This window comes from Primulina huaijiensis, chromosome 9 (assembly GCF_012295235.1).
Source record: "Primulina huaijiensis isolate GDHJ02 chromosome 9, ASM1229523v2, whole genome shotgun sequence".
In the NCBI taxonomy this organism is placed as follows: domain Eukaryota; kingdom Viridiplantae; phylum Streptophyta; class Magnoliopsida; order Lamiales; family Gesneriaceae; genus Primulina; species Primulina huaijiensis.
In genome coordinates, this window is record NC_133314.1 from 23,249,132 (window position 1) to 23,268,379 (window position 19,248).

At 36.2% G+C, this 19,248-nt stretch overlaps 3 protein-coding genes and 1 pseudogene across 4 annotated transcripts; 2 read left to right on the forward strand and 2 right to left on the reverse strand.

Moving 5' to 3' along the window:
- Nucleotides 1–415: 415 nt before the first annotated feature.
- Nucleotides 416–4,680, reverse strand: LOC140984747 (la-related protein 6A-like). Of its 2 annotated transcripts, none has more exons than XM_073452349.1 (11): nt 4,406–4,680; nt 3,601–3,679; nt 3,218–3,312; nt 3,036–3,107; nt 2,879–2,958; nt 2,709–2,793; nt 1,792–1,839; nt 1,632–1,694; nt 1,391–1,525; nt 1,031–1,151; nt 416–952 (listed from the first exon to the last, which is right to left on the reverse strand). In XM_073452349.1, exons 1-11 carry the CDS (start codon nt 4,577–4,579, stop codon nt 831–833), a joined length of 1,074 nt encoding a protein of 357 aa, XP_073308450.1. In that variant the 5' UTR covers nt 4,580–4,680; the 3' UTR covers nt 416–830. The 2 variants fall into 2 exon arrangements, with proteins under 2 accessions (XP_073308450.1, XP_073308449.1); XM_073452348.1 differs by having other exon boundaries at nt 1,629–1,694.
- Nucleotides 4,681–5,454: 774 nt separating this feature from the next.
- LOC140985165 (protein DUF642 L-GALACTONO-1,4-LACTONE-RESPONSIVE GENE 2-like) lies at nt 5,455–8,541 on the reverse strand. Its single transcript, XM_073452930.1, has 3 exons — nt 8,241–8,541; nt 6,390–6,890; nt 5,455–6,309 (listed from the first exon to the last, which is right to left on the reverse strand). The coding sequence occupies exons 1-3, from the start codon at nt 8,335–8,337 to the stop codon at nt 5,714–5,716; spliced, it is 1,194 nt and encodes a 397-aa protein (XP_073309031.1). The 5' UTR covers nt 8,338–8,541; the 3' UTR covers nt 5,455–5,713.
- A 4,585-nt stretch (nt 8,542–13,126) lies between these two features.
- Nucleotides 13,127–14,622, forward strand: LOC140985000 (gibberellin 2-beta-dioxygenase-like; annotated as a pseudogene).
- A 1,928-nt stretch (nt 14,623–16,550) lies between these two features.
- Nucleotides 16,551–17,318, forward strand: LOC140984003 (uncharacterized). The gene has a single exon (XM_073451143.1). The coding sequence runs from the start codon at nt 16,551–16,553 to the stop codon at nt 17,316–17,318; it is 768 nt and encodes a 255-aa protein (XP_073307244.1).
- The last annotated feature ends 1,930 nt before the right edge of the window (nt 17,319–19,248 follow it).

Consider the following 19,248-nt stretch of genomic DNA (forward strand, 5'->3'; position numbering starts at 1 on the left):
AGGATTTCTAGAATAGAATACCAATATAAAACAAATACCTAAAAAACTGGACAGTCAAACCACCAACATATATGACCTGGGACATTTTTTTTTTTTTTTGTAATATATGTCTGGAAGCTAAGAATTTCAGAATTGAATTCAACACAAATGCATTATAATTTTTTAGGCTTGAAGCTTAGCATAAATCAAGTATCGCAATGCAAAAGAAACGATACCAAATCTCCAAATGAGTTTAGGAAAGTTAATGGAATCTGAGATCTTTTTATTTCCTTTATTACACCTAACCATCTTCTCTTCTCCATTTGAAAGGGCTCGATTCAAAAAAATTAAATTAAATCTGAAGAAATAAAGCACACACTTTTCACACCAACCAATCTTTGTTTAATTCTAACAAAGTATATAAATTGATTTCAACCAATCCGAATGCAATCTTAGTTTATCGAAAGAGAACAATCGTTCCATATAAATGCGTGGTCCGTCCTAATCAACATTAACGACCTACCTATTTAATTAAAGTTTAATACATCACATTGTTCTCGAAAATGCTTGAGTCTGGCATTTGCTTTTCCTTTGCTAACTCGTATCCGTCTACTTGCTGTACCCCCATCGAGAGCAATTTCGTTTAAACCACCAAGAAACACACCAAATCACACGGGTTTCAAATTCTACAACGTATAATGCCATTGCCAACTATGTTACAAACACCACACAGACAGATTATGCAACAAGATTGACATTTAGATTGCAAATATTTTATAGATATCATAAACTTTCAAAACAAGGATTGCCATCAAGAACCAGAAACTGCTGCAGCTCAATGCCAGTAAGCTTCAATTGATAGTTGCGGGACGGCCCCTGCCCATGGCAAACCCTCTGGTTCCATCTGGCATTTTTGGGCCTGGTGGAGGTTTGGATGGTTCAATACCATGGCTCGAAAATTGTGTTCCGTGTCCTGCAAAAAATAAAAAATAAAAAATTCTACAAGATCAGAATCTGGAGAAGATCACAATGACAAACTAGCTGATCTAACCGTGTCCATTTGGTCCATGGTGTTTCTGTCTCCTTCCAGGTGCATGGTTTCGACCCTTGAGCCCATTTTTCTCTTTAGCCAAATGCACCCCATTTCTCTCTCTCGATGACTGGTCCATAATCTAAATTCATAACAAAAAGACACATCAAGTCACCAAGTACAAGCTCGAGAATAAACCTAGTCATACAAAGTTTCAGTGCAGTAGCATTAAGAATCAGAGAATGGAAAAGATCTTTTTCTCTCCATGTTTCAAGCATATAGATAGGCAGATAGGCCATGGCCAGTTAAGAACTTCAGTGCAATTTATAGAGTAGAACAACATTAAAAGTAACTCTAGATTCTAGAAGATTCAAGATGTACCTCCTCATCGTGTGATTCATGTTGCTCAATTGAAGCACAATTCTCCTCATTCCCAGATGGCTCAGACGCTTCAACCGGATTGCATTTCTCAGACTCTGATTCCCTCCAAAAAAAATTCTTCTGGCCTGCCTTGTTCTAATGAATCAAAAGAAAACAAACTTTCTTATTACTATTGTGAAGCAGATGCGTAGTCATATAATTTATGCAACATGAACAAAAAAACAATAGAACCAAATACCACTTTTTTTAGAAGCTTAACCCGCAATCCATATCTCCAATCTTGCTCATTGTTTAACAATGTCACCTAAACCAAATTACCTACACTCAATCATCCAACCTAAAGAGAGAAAATATCACAATAATGATGTGCCATGGTGTGTTTAAAACAGATGCACACTTACAGCTTTCTCAGCAGCCTCCAAAGTGTCATACTCCACAAGAGCATGCAACTTCATATAAAAACCAATTGACAATAACATCAGAACATAAACGAATAACTATCCATGTCTCAAAAACCAACTTCATATACATAAAGCACATGAGAGAGAGAGAGGGAGAGAAATGCAAAATCTATACTAAATTTTTAAAGAGGAGGAAACCCCTTTAATAACTATCCATGTCTCAAAAACACTGGCAAATTTTCTTTCCTCTAATACGCTTATGTTTAAGAAAAACAAATCATAATGGAATAATAACTCCAACACAAAATGCAATGGAAAAAGTTTTACAGTAAATAAAATTACAATTCACAAAAATTTAAGATGTCCACGTATCGTGTGTCAAGTAATTAGTTTGAATAAACTATGACACATGTAATTGGTAATAATTTCTATTTGTAGCCTTAGTATTTATTTATTATTCACATGGTTGTACCAATTGATAAGCTCACAAGCTGTAGTATCTGCTAGAAGAAAATGTAACTAAAATCAATTTTAGACGTTTGAATTTAAGAAAATAAAAAAACATATCTGCGGGAACATAGTGACCCATGTTCAAAAAACCAATTCTTGAAGTGATGTCATTTAGTAACAAGCTTCAGTTGCTTTAAACTTCAAACACACAGCCAAATACTAAATAAATTTGTGACGTCCAATGTAAGCAAAACTATCCAAATGGCATCCAAGTTATTTCCAGAAACCCTGACATTTACAGTACCTTAAGTGATAACCTGCCACTTCAAGTATAATTTGCTAGATTCAAGAACTGACCCACCAGAGTCAAGAATTATGCTACATTTACAACCTCACTCCACATAAAAACCATTAAAGATTAGCAAATGAAACAAGCAAGTTAAAGAAATAAAAATTCTTCAGCATACCTTCCCACTAATCAGTTTCTCTGTGACTGTTAACTTTTTTGGCTCCCTAGCATCATGTGGATCACGAATCGTAATATTATTTATTCTAATATACAGGAGAAAAGATACAGTTACATGACTAGTAACAAGATGATCCAAGTGAAAATGAAAGAAAATTAAAAGATGCATACTTTCCAGCTTCACCGAACACTCTATATAGGTTTTCTACTGAATGATCTTCTGGAAGATTCTCCACGAGTATAGTGCAAACCTACAAAATGAATAAGATTTATGAATCTTATTGTGCAACACAGAAAAAAATATCAAATTCATTGTCAGAAAAAATACCATCGGATCCTTCACATCAGCCAATGGTAGAGGATGAAGCCTCTTCACCTTTTTCCCATTAGAACTAACCACCTGCAATCAACAATCAAATCATAAACCAGCAGCTTAGGACACAATCGCTTTTATTTTATCCTACAAATATTATCAGGACTATTGTTCTTTCATAAAAATCAATCACTTACAACAAGAGAAGATTCCTTTAGAGCAGCCACTATCAATGACATGTCCCTTGTAAGATTCTTCATTTTTCTAAAAGAAGCAATAACTCCAATAGGAACTGGAAGATAGAAGATTCCCTTTAAGACATGGGAGTAGGATCACTATGACTGACAGTTTCATTGATGCTCGTCCAAGTATCATAACAGACATAAAAACTTCAATTTCCAAGTCTGGTTATCATTTTGAATGGAAAAACAAAAACAATAATTGATAAACCAAAAAAATCCAAATATGATGTAAGACTACATGAATCAAAACGAGTAAAAATTAAAAATAAAAATGATGTTTAATATCAGGCTGGACTGGATCAATTGATCTCAAAAAGAGAACATTCTATGACACTCACCATAGCCATCTTTTCTCGTAACATACTTCAACAGGAACTTGTCTTTTGGCAGATTTTCATCACTGAAGTAATACTCTACCTGAAATGGAAAAGAATTTGATGACCAAAGTACTGCTACAATCATAGCCGCACAAATATAATTATCAACCAAAGGTCACAAAGAATTCATTTTCTTGTGTAGACAGAATACATTCTAAAATTAAAGAAACACATATTAAATCAAGCACATGTCCCTTTTATTCCAACACTTTACAGAAACAATCAGATTCGAGTGGTTCATAAAAAGAAATATATTTCCAAAAGAATCATAAAATAACACGCAAATGCTCGTTTATATGAAACCAAGACCAACAAGCCAACTCGGATAATAAAATAACAGGTAAATTCCAGGGCATGCGTGAACAAGATCCACACACCAAATCCAATTACACTTTAAAATCCATTGATCCCACGTACTTAAACTTAAACCCTTAATCCAAGATTGCATCCCCGACAACAAAACTTCGGTTAAGGATCAAATAACTTGGAGGATTTCAAATTAAGAACTGTAACACTGAACAAAAATTAATCAAGAAAAATGAAAAATCCTTATTTAAACAGTAAGCAAATCAGGAAAGACCTGAATACTTGAGTAAACAAATAATTTTAAAGCATAACAGGGCAAGAAAAACACGTAAGGCCGCTCACCTTTAAATGTTACCAAGAAAAAAAAACTGAACAAGTTAAATACAACAAACGGCTAATCGCAGTCAAACCCAAAAAACCGTCAAAATCAAGGAAGCCCAAGACCCAAGAAAAAAGGCACCTGCTTGATAATCTTGCAGCGAAGATCGTCAGATAGCACGGCAGACGGCGAAAGGTGAAATCCTATCACATCCGGAGATCCAACTGGCGATGAATCAGGATCATACTCATCATGATCAGAATCTGGGGATGAAGAGGTGGGGATCGGAATACCATGTCCCTCGGCTTTCTCCATTAGAGGAGAGACGGAGAGGGGGGAGTGGACGAGGTTACTAATGGAGAAAATTCCTCTTATTTCCCTGGTCTTTTTCTCTCCCAAAGAATACTTTCTGATCAGGGGCTCAATATATGCGGTCCCAGTTTAGCGCTTTTGTTATTTAGTTTGGCCTTTTTTATAACTTTTATTTTTCAAACAGCGTTTTTACCATTTTATAATTATATCTATATATAAATTTTCTCTTAAATAATAATATAATATAAATATACTTTTATTAATTTAAAATATTTAAAAACTAATAGGACATATTATTAATTGGATGGGATATATGTTTTAGGAAATTGGAATGGTAATTTATATAAGAGCATTTTAGAAAGAACACATAAAAATACTTTATTATTAAATGATGATGTTCCTTAATAATAGTAAAGATATAAGATTAAATAATAATTAGGTTGGAGGTATTCCAAAAAATAAACAAATCCTAAATTAATTTATTTTTGTATTTATTATCTATTTTTAGTTTTTTTAGTTTCTGCCACTTCAAACAACTCTTAAATATTGTTGAGTATATCTAAATATTATTTTATAGGATAAAAAATTAACTTATATGAAACTTCCTTGTGTTTTTTTTTTCTTATCAACAGTGCTGCATCAACGCTCAATTATCCACTCTTTTTGTTGTTATTATAATTATTTAAAATTAACTTTAATTGAAATTATTAAATTGTCATTTCAAATATTTTAGTTATTTATTTTACGTCTACAGTTGTAATATAAAATTAGTTTTATAATAAATATTTATATGAAATTATAATTTAAGGTTATATTTTTAAGTTTTGTTACTAATTTCCTAGTTTGTATATGTAATTTAGTATAGTACTTAATTAAACTAAATAAATCAATTTTATAAATCTCAAACGAGCACCAAACATTGAGCGTTTTTTCCCTTGCTGCTTCAATTTTGAGATTAAACAACATACTGCTCAAACGAGCACCAAACATAATCTTAAACACAAGCTCATCAAAAACATTTCATTTCCAACAAAAAACAACCATAAACGAACTTGAGTCATGGGAACTCTTGCAGGCCACAGGAAATTAAAAGAAAAATTGAAAAAAAAAAGGAGAAGGAAAAGAAACCAAAGATATCTAAACCAACGTTATCAATAGCAGCTGAAAACCAAGAACCAAGACCGACCCCAAGCCCAAACCCCCAACCCTGATTGAGCCAGATTGCTGGACCCTCACATCATCAACAACTGGACCGCACAGCGAGCTCATGTCATCGGTTCTCGTATTGTAGTAAACACTGTAGAAGGCGACACGAGTTCTCTCGGCTTTGGCCGTGAAGTTGACACTTGCAGTTTGAAACGTGGAGTTCGAGTTGGGGGTGTAGTGTATATTTTCAGCCTGATCGCCGGCAAAAGCCATGACAGCCAGTGGCTGCTTACAGGCATCCCCAGCATGGCCTAGGGAAAACGTTAGTCTGTAAGGCTTGTTTGGCTTAGTTTCCACCATTTGTGAGATGATGCCTTCCTTCCCGGACAGTAGTTCGATGGCTCGTTTCCCCTCCGGGACAGCGAAATGGTAAGAATCGATGTATCGGACTGCTCTGTTTGATTCAACTATCCAACCAGGTAGCGATGACATCTCCTCATCAAGATTGGTTGGAAGCAGTACGCCTAATGACTCATTACGAAACATCCATGGGCCTTCTTCAAAATCACCATTGACAACCGCATTATCTGCAGATGACGATCGTGTGAGTATAACAAGTGATCAGTAAATGGACACTCTGTACAGATTTTGATCAGGCCAAACTAACCTTTGGGCTTATCTGGAACAAAAAGTTTCTTGACTGCAATGTCATCGATTATGGGTCCACAAGTGGGGTCATCTTCCATTCCAGGATTTCTGAACACAACTCGAACATCGTCCTCCTCCACTTGAAAGGCAGCAGCATAAGTATCGGAGCCCTGAACGCTGTAAAGAGTCTGCAAATCGATGTTCTGTGATGCCGGGGGGATAGAAACATTGAGTGACTCTAGCTGGGCGCAAGTGCGAGCAGCGCTGAAAGTGAGAGAGTAAAGGGAGCCCTTCTCCACTTTGAATTCTTGGCTGATTTCAGCGTCATTTCCGAGGCGAATCGCATGCTCACCCTGTGGAACAATGAGGATCATGCCACCCTGTTTCTGCCCGGCTTCAACCAGCTCCACCGTGCCATTTGTTTTCCAGCCGGGGATAGAATCTGGGCTGTCAGAAATCCCACCATCAGAAGCGAAGCCCCCAGATGGTGGGGTCTCAAAATCACCGTTGACGAGAGTGCCTGCGCCAAAAGGTTAAACACATATTAGCCAAATTCAATAGAAAAATTTATTATTGAAAATAAATTTAGAAGATTATAAAGTCTAAACATAAATCTATCAGTTTAAAATCTTACATAATCATAACACCCGACTGTCCAGTCAAATTAGAAGTTCTTACAAATGGAAACGGGCCCCATGAGATATTATTGAGGCCAGGGGCGATTTTTTTTCACATGGCATGTAATGCATTGCCGTAGCCACAAGCCAGGGCGTGACGCCAAATATACTGTAGGACAAGAAAGCGGCTATTGGTGTGGGCAAGATCAAGAAGCCGCGTTAAACCAAACTTTGGACCGTAGCTGGCCGGTTCCTTTCTTTCCCATCCCGATATAATTAAATACTATTATTGGGCGGCGGGACATCAGGCTGGAGCAATTCTATCTCCTAAATATAATTCTACTTAGTAGTTGATAAAATTTAACGAGTTCAGTATTTACCTATTGAAAAACACCACCTCACAGATCATAGCTCCGCCCACATGGTGGGACAGTTTAATTGCCGTTTGCTACGTTGTTTACATCCTAAAGGGCCGAATTCTGGTACAGCAAGCATGCTACTTCTTCATGATTCCGGGATAGCTCAGATAAAAAAATTAATTTTTTCAGGACACCTATACCATAATGGAGATGCTGCTTTTACTATAATATCTCGTAAGTGCAGCTAGCTGCTGCAGTAAACTTACTGTTACAAGAGTTATGTTGGTTTGTATTTATTGAGTTGGATGCATATCAGGGTGGGTGCGAGGCAAGAAGTATTGAATGGGCATCTTGTTCATCGGCCACTCAATCTAAGAAATTTTAAACTTTTTTTCTGAAATAATGGTGTCACTTCCTTGATTTCACTCCGTATCAAATCATTGGCTATTTGAATGGCCATAAGGTACGAGAATATAATAACTACAAATTGTTACAATGGAATCAATAAATGGTCTACCAACCAATGCTGCCTTCTCAGAACACAGAGGAAAATAGAAGCAATAATGTAAGTATTTTTTTAACACGCCAACGATGATGTTAATTTGTAAGTATTTTTTGAACACGCCAACATGGTTTTTTTTTTTTTAAATATATCTGCAACTAATTAAGTTCTCAGAACCCATCAAGTGTAATAGGGGATTTATCCACCCAGACAAGCTCAGTTCACATCTTTCTACACAGTACTTACTGGGTTCACTAACTAAGATCCCACACAAGAAAAGATAAAATCAACCCAGAAATCCAGCGGCGGGACGCCCGACATTCAAATAAATATATCTGAAAGAAAGTCCACAGAGAAAGAAATGATGAAGCAGAAAGAGACAAAGAATGTACCATCTTCAACAGCAGTATCAGCACCGCCATGGCTGGAACAAGCTAGTAGAATCACAAAGACAGAGACCCATTTGCACTGTATTGAGCAGCGAACCATCTTTAATGTCTATCGATCGATCGATCAATGTTTAGCAGAGAGTACAAAGACTAGAGTGGCGTGGAATCAGAACTGGAGAGAGAAAGAGAGAAAAAGAGAGTGGAGTATAAAGCGAAAAACTTCAGAGGGAAAAGACAGAGCAAGCGTTGTTTTTTCTTCAGGATTTGCTGTTTGTTTTACTTTTTCTCACTACCAAACCTTGTTACCTTACTTATACTTACCAAGCCCAAATCAAAACAAGTACGCAAATTTAATTTATTTTTCTACTGTTTTTTTTATACAAAAATAGTTGGTTTTAAATTTCATTTTCGTGGGAAAAAACAAGTTTATTTAAGATAATAAATATTTGTAATTGTTGAATACAGATGTAGTAAAAAAAAAATTTTAAAAATTTATTTAATACCCCAAATTCTTGTCAAACCGACAAGTAATGTCGGTATTCGTTCAAAAGCCCGCCTGAATTGTCCAATCAAAATGCTTGTCGTGTTTTACTCATGATATGTGGAAAATAAAGAGGTATTAATTAATATATATTATAATGTAATGTTCCACCATTGAAATGCCTCATATCTCATATATAAAATTTTATACTTTTCATCACATTTAATAAATAAATAAATATCGTTAATGAACACTAAAATAAAAAAAAACATGATTTCATTGAATGGAAGGACTCTTGTTTGTGATTAAATTCCCGGGGGTCCACCGCTCATCTTCCGACAATATTATTAAAGTAAGGTTACACTTTTAATCGGTGGAATTGGATTGGGCTTTCACGATCCACGAGGCCGAGGCATAGTGCTGTGAAAAGTTGGACTTTTGCATCTTGAATTCACACCAAGAAGAAAATGCTCTAGATCCAAAATGATGTAATATGATATATACACACACACACACAAATATTTTGTTTGAATACTAGTAAATTTTGTTAGCATTCCAATTACATAGAGAGTTAATTATTTAGGTCCAAATAAACATAATCATAATCCTAATTTCCTAAATTGAAAAAATTTGTATGATCAATAAAATGTTCACACTTAAGTCTAATCTTAATGCTAATTTTTTCCAAATGTAAATCTTGTGCACACATCTCGTATGTAAATAACTGCTTTATCAATATCCAATATGCATGTTATTTTGTTGGCCAACCACGACGACCTCTATTTCTCATATATCTTCATGATCTTCCAATGCCGAGACGGTATGCGCACGGTACAAACAGGTGGAAGTCACGAATTTGACTATATCATCAGACGGGGATTCAACAATCACCATGCTTTTGTCTTGGCCTCATGCCTCGAGTTCGACATCGTATATGATGGTCAGACCAATTTTCTTGAACTTGTGTTCTGTTTTGTTCTTCTGTTTCAACCAAATGAATCCATTAATTCGGTTGATACCAAACTCGATAATCTCCTTCAGTGGCAATATATTAGGATTATATAACTATATGTAACATCTCATTAGCAAGTACTGAGAGTAAATGCATGTTTTACAAAAATCAAGACCATTCGACTCATTTACGTACGTACTCACGTGAATCTAATGTACACACAAATTAATGCAACCTTGATTTTCATAAATTTACGTGATAGATATAAAAGATTCCATATTATAAACATGGAGAAATTAAATATATTTTTATTTTTTTTAATAGCATTCAAACATTGTAATATATGTTTTTCAAAAAAAGAGAAAAAATAAAGATGAGACATAAAAAGTGTACGTGCTCACAAAAAAATCTAAATTTTCCTTATTCTTCAAATCCAAAAGAACTCAAATTTATTAATTGATTCCATTGGTTCAATTCCACCAACTACTCTTTCCTATTCAAACGCCGAGCCTGGAAAAGACCTGGAAATCCCAGTACTGGTGGCGAACGTGATGTTCCCAGAACTTCGGTCTTCGATCGACATATCAGCAATGGTGACCCTCATCAGCCGACGAACCTCGGTATCATACCACACACGATGGTCGATCTCACGGAACACGGGTGTCATGCTCTTCTTCTGCTTCAGCCGCCATAGGAATCCGGATGAGATACAATGTCGTCTAGACTGGGGCAGCGATGAAATAAGGCCAGTGGGCCTTTTCATCCCATTAGGCTTTTGGGTAGGCTGTATTATTATCGTCAGCCCAAAAACAGAGTGCATTATTGGACCCACTTAATATTAGATTTTGGAAAGAAAAATGACAAAATGGAAAGATATACATGAAATCCATAAGATGGTATGAATGCAGTGGATATTGAAAATTAAAGAGCGAAAGCATTCATATCAATATCAAATGAAGAGGAAAAATTATTGATGGAACTTCTTTTCTGCTCCAACTCATCTAAGTTTAATGGATGATCTAATTAATCTCTTGAAATTTTGTAAATCAGCCGGCACCTAAGCGTTAGGCCGATTTTTTAAAACACTGCAGGCTGCAGTGTACATTTATTATTCACTTTGATTTTTAAAATAATTGTATATGAACGAGAAGTGGATGTGGTGAAGCTATATATAATTGTCCTTTAAAATGTGTCGTTCACCATCCCTATCCGCCTGCTTCCGACATTGACCACCCCATTTCAGAAACATTATTTATTGTTTTAGGCCCACGGGGAAAAGTGATCTGCAGTCAGAAATTAAACATGGCTTTAAATTTGCTCTTGTTAAATCCTTCATTCCTTTAGACATCATTAATCTCCTAAGATATTAGCTCAAGAGGAAGATATAATTGAAGCAAAGAGGGAATTTTATTCTATTAGAATAGAATTTGAATTACAATCATATGCTTATATATATTCTTAACAACCTAACTCTTATTTGTTTTATTTTTTCGTTGCTATTTTTGTGAAACGAATCTAACCAATTCATAGTGATAAATGATATTTTTAACATAAAAAAATAATATATTTTTTTTCATAAATTGAGAATTAATAGGTAACTGTTTGAGAGCATAGGATTTCGAAATTCGACATGTTTTAGCACCGAATGATTGGACTAAGTAGTAAAATATATTATTATCGGAAAGCAATTAGGAACAGGAAGAGGACGGAGAGGATCGCTCGCATAGCCCTTATTTCTAATTGCAGGAATAATTTAATTAAGAATTTCTACGGGTATTATTAGCAATTTTTTTGTTTGAAAAGAGTAAATATGCTCTAAATTGGTACGCGGCCACGATGTTCTGTCTAGGTCAACGTACTTACTTACGTTTTCATATTCAACTCTAGAGAATATATATATTAATATATATTAATAATCCGACGTTCCCGATTGGACATGACCTGTAGCGGTAATGGACAACAACGAGTTAGCACCGAAGCCGGCATCCAACCGGCCATTCACTAAATTAAATGTGTTCTCAAATGCATGCATTGTTTTGGGACAAACAAAACCTCGTTCAACTTCACGTGCAAACTTATTTATTAGTTGACTCATTTAATTATGTGATGAGATGAAATGAATCATTATATATAAGATCCAGTCAACTAATTTGGGTTTCGTTTAAAGAACTATATCGACAATTTTATTTTTTTAATTAACGACAATCGCTAACAAATAATGCACATAACACCATTAAACACGTACTTTTTTTTTTAATATATTAATTCAGATCACGAAATTTTAATGAACAATATATAATATCACACTTGGTAGATCAGGTCAAAATTCATACACCATGGACTTATCAAACGGATTTGGATTTTCTGCCGTAGTTGAAAACACAGTACTTGATGATGTGCACTTTTTTATATACAAGATGATCAGTTGATCATCTGATAGACCTCACACAATATCAGATAAATTTAAAAAATTATCAGACGAAACGAGATGATCAGTTGATGATCTCGTGTAAAAGGAACACAATACCGATACTGTGTTTTCAACCACAACAGAGGATCCAAATCCTTTATCAAACCCTTGTACGTTAAAGAAAAAAGGTTTGTTTATTCGAATTAGACGGCTGCCTTTTACTCTGTTCTTTAGTTTTAAATGCAGAAAGTACACAGCTAATATTCGAATAGTAATACTAATCGGGAATCTAAGTGTTCTATGATGCTTCTTTTAAAAATTTGACTTGAATTTGTCATATCATTCTTAGAACGTGGTTCAAAAGACAACAAACATGATAACAGAGAGGAGAAATATCTGTCTCTGCGAATTATCTTATTCCAGACAATTGGTTATATAATTGAGTAGGTCTCGTGAGACCGTCTCACACAAGTTTTTACTTATATAATATTCAAAGGTTAATTTGTTTCATCTCCAAAACAATTGCTTTAACTTGTTCAAAAAGAAGAAGAGGTTTTTTTGTTGTTTTTTTACCTAAGTCATCATACTTTTAGGATTTTTATTTTAGGATATGTCGTAATTTAAGGAGAAATCATTGAGATAATAGTTTTTTTTAAAAAAAAAAAACAGATTAGATTCAATTCAATTATTCGAAACATTGTAAAAAACACATTGTCCAATAAAAAGACGGCATCCACATATATTTTAATCCAAGTATTCTCTTATAACGGGGACTTTCGTATTTATTTTGTGGTATTATTTATATAATTATAGTTATAATCAGTATATAGTTGTTGTTTTTTATTTGCAAGGCCACCACCAGTAGTAATAATAATAATAGTAGTAGAAGAAGAAGTTTATCGGTTCAATTGGTTCGAAGCGTAATAGTGAAGTGAATGACCCCACCATATATATNTTAGACGAGGAATTCCCCCTCGATCCTATAAATCTCCTTGCTTACGCACAATGCCAGATGTCTCTCTATAGTTTCGTACGCCTTTTTTTTCTGCACTCTAATCTATTTCATGCATCATAATTCACAAATTTTCCCATTTACAGATATATATATCTATCCACCCCTACATCAAACTACACATCCCAATTACATTCACACATATTCCCCTCTGGCTATCGTCTCTCTCTGTTTAAACCCTCTTTTCAGCATACCAATTCGATCGACTAGCTAACCATGGTCGCTCTGTCACAGCTATTTCTTGATAATTTATCAATAATCAGAACATGCAAGCCCCCGTCCAGCATTTTCTCAGAGATTCCCATCGTTGACCTCACAAAACCCGATGCAAAAACCACCATAGTCCAAGCCTGTAAAGAGTTCGGCTTCTTTAAAGTGATCAATCATGGGTTTTCCATGGAGTTTCTGACCCAATTAGAAGATGAAGCGGTCAAGTTTTTCAAATTACCCCAGTCAGAGAAGGATAAATCAGGGCCTCCTAACCCTTTCGGCTATGGAAACAAGCAGATTGGACCCAATGGCGATGTGGGCTGGGTCGAGTATCTTCTTTTCTGCACAAATCCCGAACTAATTTCTCAGAACTCCAAGGTCATTTGCCCTGGAATTTCAGAAACCTTAAGGTACCTTAATTATGGAAAACAAATTCTTGATTTCTCTTTGCATGTTTCTGTTTTAATTGTGTGAATAAAAGCTAACCTAGCTATTCGCTGCAACAGGTGTTTAGCGAATGAGTATGTTTCAGCGGTGAAAAGTATGGTGTGTAAAGTTCTTGAAATGATAGCTGAAGAATTACAGATTGAGGCGAGGGACACTTTGAGTAAGGTTATAAAAGATGAGAGGAGTGATTCTTGCTTCAGGCTAAATCACTATCCGCCATGCCCACATCTCGGAGCATTGAGTGGTCGAAATTTGATTGGATTCGGAGAACACACCGACCCACAAATGATATCTGTTGGGAGATCTAACAACACATCAGGCCTGCAAATTTGTCTCAGCAATGGTACATGGGTCTCTGTCCCACCCGATAACTCCTCCTTCTTCTTNCTGCAAATATGCTGCAGGTGATGACTAATGGCAGGTTTAAAAGTGTAAAGCACAGGGTTTTGGCACATGATTCTTCATCAAGGGTATCGATGATATATTTCGGGGGGCCACCTTTGAACGAAAAGATTACACCTTTATCTTCATTAATGGAGGAGGGTGAAGAAAGTTTGTATAAAGAATTCACATGGTCTGAATACAAGAAATCAGCTTACAAGACAAGATTGGGTGATAATAGGCTCAAGCTTTTCGAGAAATCTACTGTCAACTAGTCGCGTTGTACGGCAAATTAAATGGTCAACAGCCTCTCATAAACTCTAATCCTAAGAACAGGCCGTTGAGTAGATCAATTTAGGATTGGGTAAGGTGGAAAATATCAGCTAGCTAGGTTTCTTCAGTAATTAACCCTTTGTTTAATCACTTAATCAGGCAACTACTATATACCTTTGCAAATAATATTATCGGTCTGTACGTACTTGAAGCCTTGGATGTGGTGCAGTGGGCCGGGCATTAATCTTTCATTTTTTGACTCTGCCAGCAGTATTTTTTCACGAAATCAATTTTCGTGATAACATATATTATTATTATTTATGTTAACAAATATTGTAATAATAAAGAAAATCTGATCAATTAGAGTAATTATACAAGTTTTGTTGACTCTGAGTCGGATGAATACAATACTTGTAGAAGCATATATAATAAAATGACGGGGACCATCTCCAAAAAGTAAGCGATCTGGCTGCGTGAATTATTCAAAGTCGTACCTAGCTAGCGATATTGACATCAACTTCAATACATATACCTAATTTCATAGTCTTGAATTGAAAAAGTATAGCCACTAATTAATGACGGCCGTTCATTGGGTTTCTTTCTTTGAATTTGAATACTTTGGAAAACGACGTCCAAGATTCCTACAAATCATTTCCACCAAACATAGTTTAGCCGTTCGACGGGACGGGTACCCGATTCCCATCTCCACCCTTTTCATGATTCAACATTCTCCAGGGAATTGGTGGGTCTCGATCCCACTCGTTCCAATGCCTAGTTGCCACGTTAACATTCCAGGTTTATTCATTTTTTAGAAAAATCATTTCTAGGTTATCATTATTTGGCGTATAAAAGTACATGTTTAATTTACCCAAAAAGAACACTACAATTAGAGCTTTGAAATTTTATTAAACAATTTTTTATTTGGCTAGCTACGAGGTTATACGGGATTGGAGGATGGGGTCACTGACCTTGAGCCCCTCAAAATTATGAATTATTATATTTGTTTATCCAGATTTAATTCTGTTGGAAAATTTTGATGCTTAATGAATGAAAATTAAGCAAATTAATCAATGTGTTTGATTGGAAAAATTCGAAAAGAAAAACGAAGCTTAATGAACGAATATTAAGTTTGGTGGTTCTGAATTAAACTCGAAACGAGTTCATCAAATGTTGAAAGAAACTCAAACGAGTAGTCGGAACATGTAAGGGACGAAAATCGAAAAAAAAAAAATTTATTCGCGTGAACAGTAGCATGCGCGCGGGTCTGCGCGCATGTGCGCGCGGCTGCCAGTGGCAGGAGCGCACATGCGCGCATGTGCGCGCGCCTGCCGAACGCTCTCGGCAGCGCGCGCGGGCGCGCCCCTTCGGCTGTTTTTCGTGTCCCTTCGATTTTTCTTGCATTTTTTCATTTCCTTGGCATTGTTTGATGATTGTGGTCAGTTACAATGACCAAGGGACACCCTTATGAATGAAAGCTCATGTCTTTTCACTTGAAAAACATTAAATGATTGATTTATTGAAAATCAAAAATATATACAAACACGTTACATCACTTTGCATCTACTTCTTCTTCCTTCTTCTAAAAGAGAGAGTTTTATTTATTTCCTTGTGATAGAACTTGAATATTTGAGTGCTCATTATTCAAGTGTTGTAGTTGTATCTTGGGAGAAGATTGCCACAAACCTCTAGCACATTGTGAGGGGTAAGTTCTTTTTAAGGAGAAAGTGTTCAACACTTACCTCTACAAGCCATTTTTCATTGTTTCTTCTTGTTTCCTCACATATTTGAATACCCCACACAACAACCTTAAGAAGAATTTTGGATTTTTGATCATTTACAAGAAGATTTTCAATGGCATCATCATCTACAACACAACATCCAACCATTGCACAAGGAGAGAAACCAGAAAAGTTTTCTGGTGCAGATTTCAAAAGATGCTCTTCTATCTCACAACCTTGAGTTTGTCAAGGTTCTTGAAGGAGGATCCTCCCACCGTTGCTGAAAACGAGACAGACACCAACATGAGGGCCGCTTTGGATGCATGGAACTAAAGTGATTTTCTATGCAAGAACTACATCCTCAATGGACTTGACAATGCATTGTACAATGTGTATTGTCAAGTCAAGACCGCCAAGGAACTTTGGGATATGCTTGATAAGAAATACAGGGCGGAGGATGCGGGCTTGAAGAAGTTCATTGTTGGGAGATTTTTGGATTTCCAGATGGTGGACTCAAAATCGGTGATGAGTCAAGTGCAAGAACTACAACTTATCTTGCACGAGATTCATGCGGAAGGAATGAGTCTAAGCGAGTCCTTCCAAGATGCTGCATTGATCGAGAAACTCCCTCCATTGTGGAAAGATTGCAAGAATTATTTGAAGCATAAAAGGAAGGAGATGGGATTGGAGGATCTCATTGTGAGATTGAGGATAGAAGAGGACAACAAGAGCACCGAGGCCAAGGCAAGTAAGATGGCAGCAAGGGTGAACATTGTTGAATCAAGTTTCAAATGGAAGAAGAGGAAGTTTGAGAAGCAACCACAACAAAGCAAACAACCACCAAATAAGAAGAAATTCAAAGGCATTTGTTATAACTGCGAAAAACCGAATCACATGGCTAAGGATTGTAGGAAGCCAAAGAAGGGAAATCCTCAAGCCAACGTAGTTCAAGAAAGGTCGGTACCATTTGATTTTTCTCAACTCGATTTGTCTGCAGTTATTTTGGAAGCCAATTTGGTGGAAAACTCCAACGAGTGGTGGGTTGATACTGGAGCAACTCGACACATATGCTCCAACAAGGGGATGTTCTTCACATACACTCCATCGACCGGGAGAAAACTATACATGGGGAACTCGGCTACATCGGAGGTGGTGGGCACTGGAAATGTGGTACTGAAGATGACATCGGGTTTGTAAGTAACCCTTGTTGATGCACTTCATGTACCAGACATAAGAAAGAACCTCGTGTCGGGGTCTCTGTTGGTCAAACATGGGTTTAGATTAGTATTTGAGTCTAACAAGGTTGTATTGACCAAGAATGATCATTTTATTGGAAAAGGATATCTCGATGAGAACCTTTTCAAGTTGAATGTAATGACTATACGCCAAAATGTTGTTGAAAATAATAAAGACAAAAGTTCTATTTACTTGCTTGAGTGTTCTCAATTATGGCATGTTCGTTTAGGACACGTAAATTTTAATACCTTGCAACGGTTAATGAAACTAGAATTATTACCTAAACACAACGTCGATCCAACACACAAATGCGAAATATGTGTTGAAGCAAAAATGACCAAAGCGCCTTACCACTCGATTGAAAGATGTACAACTCCTCTAGAACTAATACACACCGATCTTGGTGATTTAAAGTTTGTACAAACTAGAGGAGAGAAAAGATACTACGTGACATTCATTGACGATCATACAAGGTACTGTTACGTATATCTTTTGAGGTCTAAAGATGAAGCTCTTGACGCATTCAAAGGTTATAAGACCGAAGTTGAGAATCAACTAGGCAAACAAATAAAAAGAGTTCGAAGCGATAGAGGAGGCGAATACGTAGCACCGTTTGATGAATTCTGCACATCTTTGGGCATAATTCATGAAACGACTGCTCTTTATTCACCCCAATCGAATGGCATTGCCGAAAGAAAGAATCGAACTCTGAAAGATATGATGAATGCTATATTAATAAGTTCAGGACTATCCCAAAACTTGTGGGGGGAAGCAATACTATCGGCTAATCACATCCTGAACAAAATACCCCACAAGAAAAATGACAAGTCACCTTATGAATTGTGGAAAGGTCACAAACCTTCCTACAAGTACCTTGAAGTGTGGGGGTGTCTAGCTAAGGTTGAAATACCAAAGCCTAAACAACAGCGAATTGGACCAAAGACGGTAGACTGCATATTCATCGGATATGCACATAATAGTAGTGCCTATAGGTTTATAGTGCACAAATCCGAAAATATAGAAATGAATACGGGCATGACAATTGAGTCAAGAAATGCAGTATTTTTTGAAAATATATTTCCTTGTAAAGAAAGGAAAGAAAATGGTTTTAGCAAGCGAAAATTTGAGACGGAACATGAAGGTCAAGGACCTACACATGAGCCAACTCTAAATGAAAATGCTACACCATTGGAAGGCTCTTCAAAGGAGCAAGAGCCAAGAAGAAGCAAAAGGGCTAGAATCTCAAAGTCTTTTGGTCCAGAATTCCATACTTTTATGTTGGAGAATGAACCAAAAGACATACAAGATGCTCTGGCTTGCCCTGAAGCTCCTTATTGGAAAGAAGTCATCAACTCTGAAATGGATTCCATTTTGCAAAACCATACTTGGGAACTAGTGGATCTTCCACAAGGTACTAAGCCATTGGGATGCAAATGGATATTGAAAAAAAAATGAGAGTTGATGGAAGTATTGAAAAATACAAAGCCAGGCTTGTGGCCAAAGGCTATAGACAAAGAGAAGGTCATGATTTCTTCGACACGTATTCACCAGTTTCAAGAATAACATCCATTCGTGTGCTCATTGTCATTGCAGCTTTGCATAACCTTGAGATACATCAAATGGTCAAAACGGCATTCTTAAATGGTGAACTTGAAGAAGAAATATACATGGAGCAACCTGAAGGCTTCATTGTTAAAGGACAAGAAAGAAAGGTCTGTCGTTTAATTAAGTCACTATACGGACTTAAACAAGCGCCCAAGCAGTGGCACGAAAAATTTGACAAGGTAGTATTGTCAAATGGATTTAAGATTAATGAGTGTGACAAATGTGTTTACATTAAAGGCACTCGAGAATCTTATGTAATAGTATGTCTATATGTGGATGACATGCT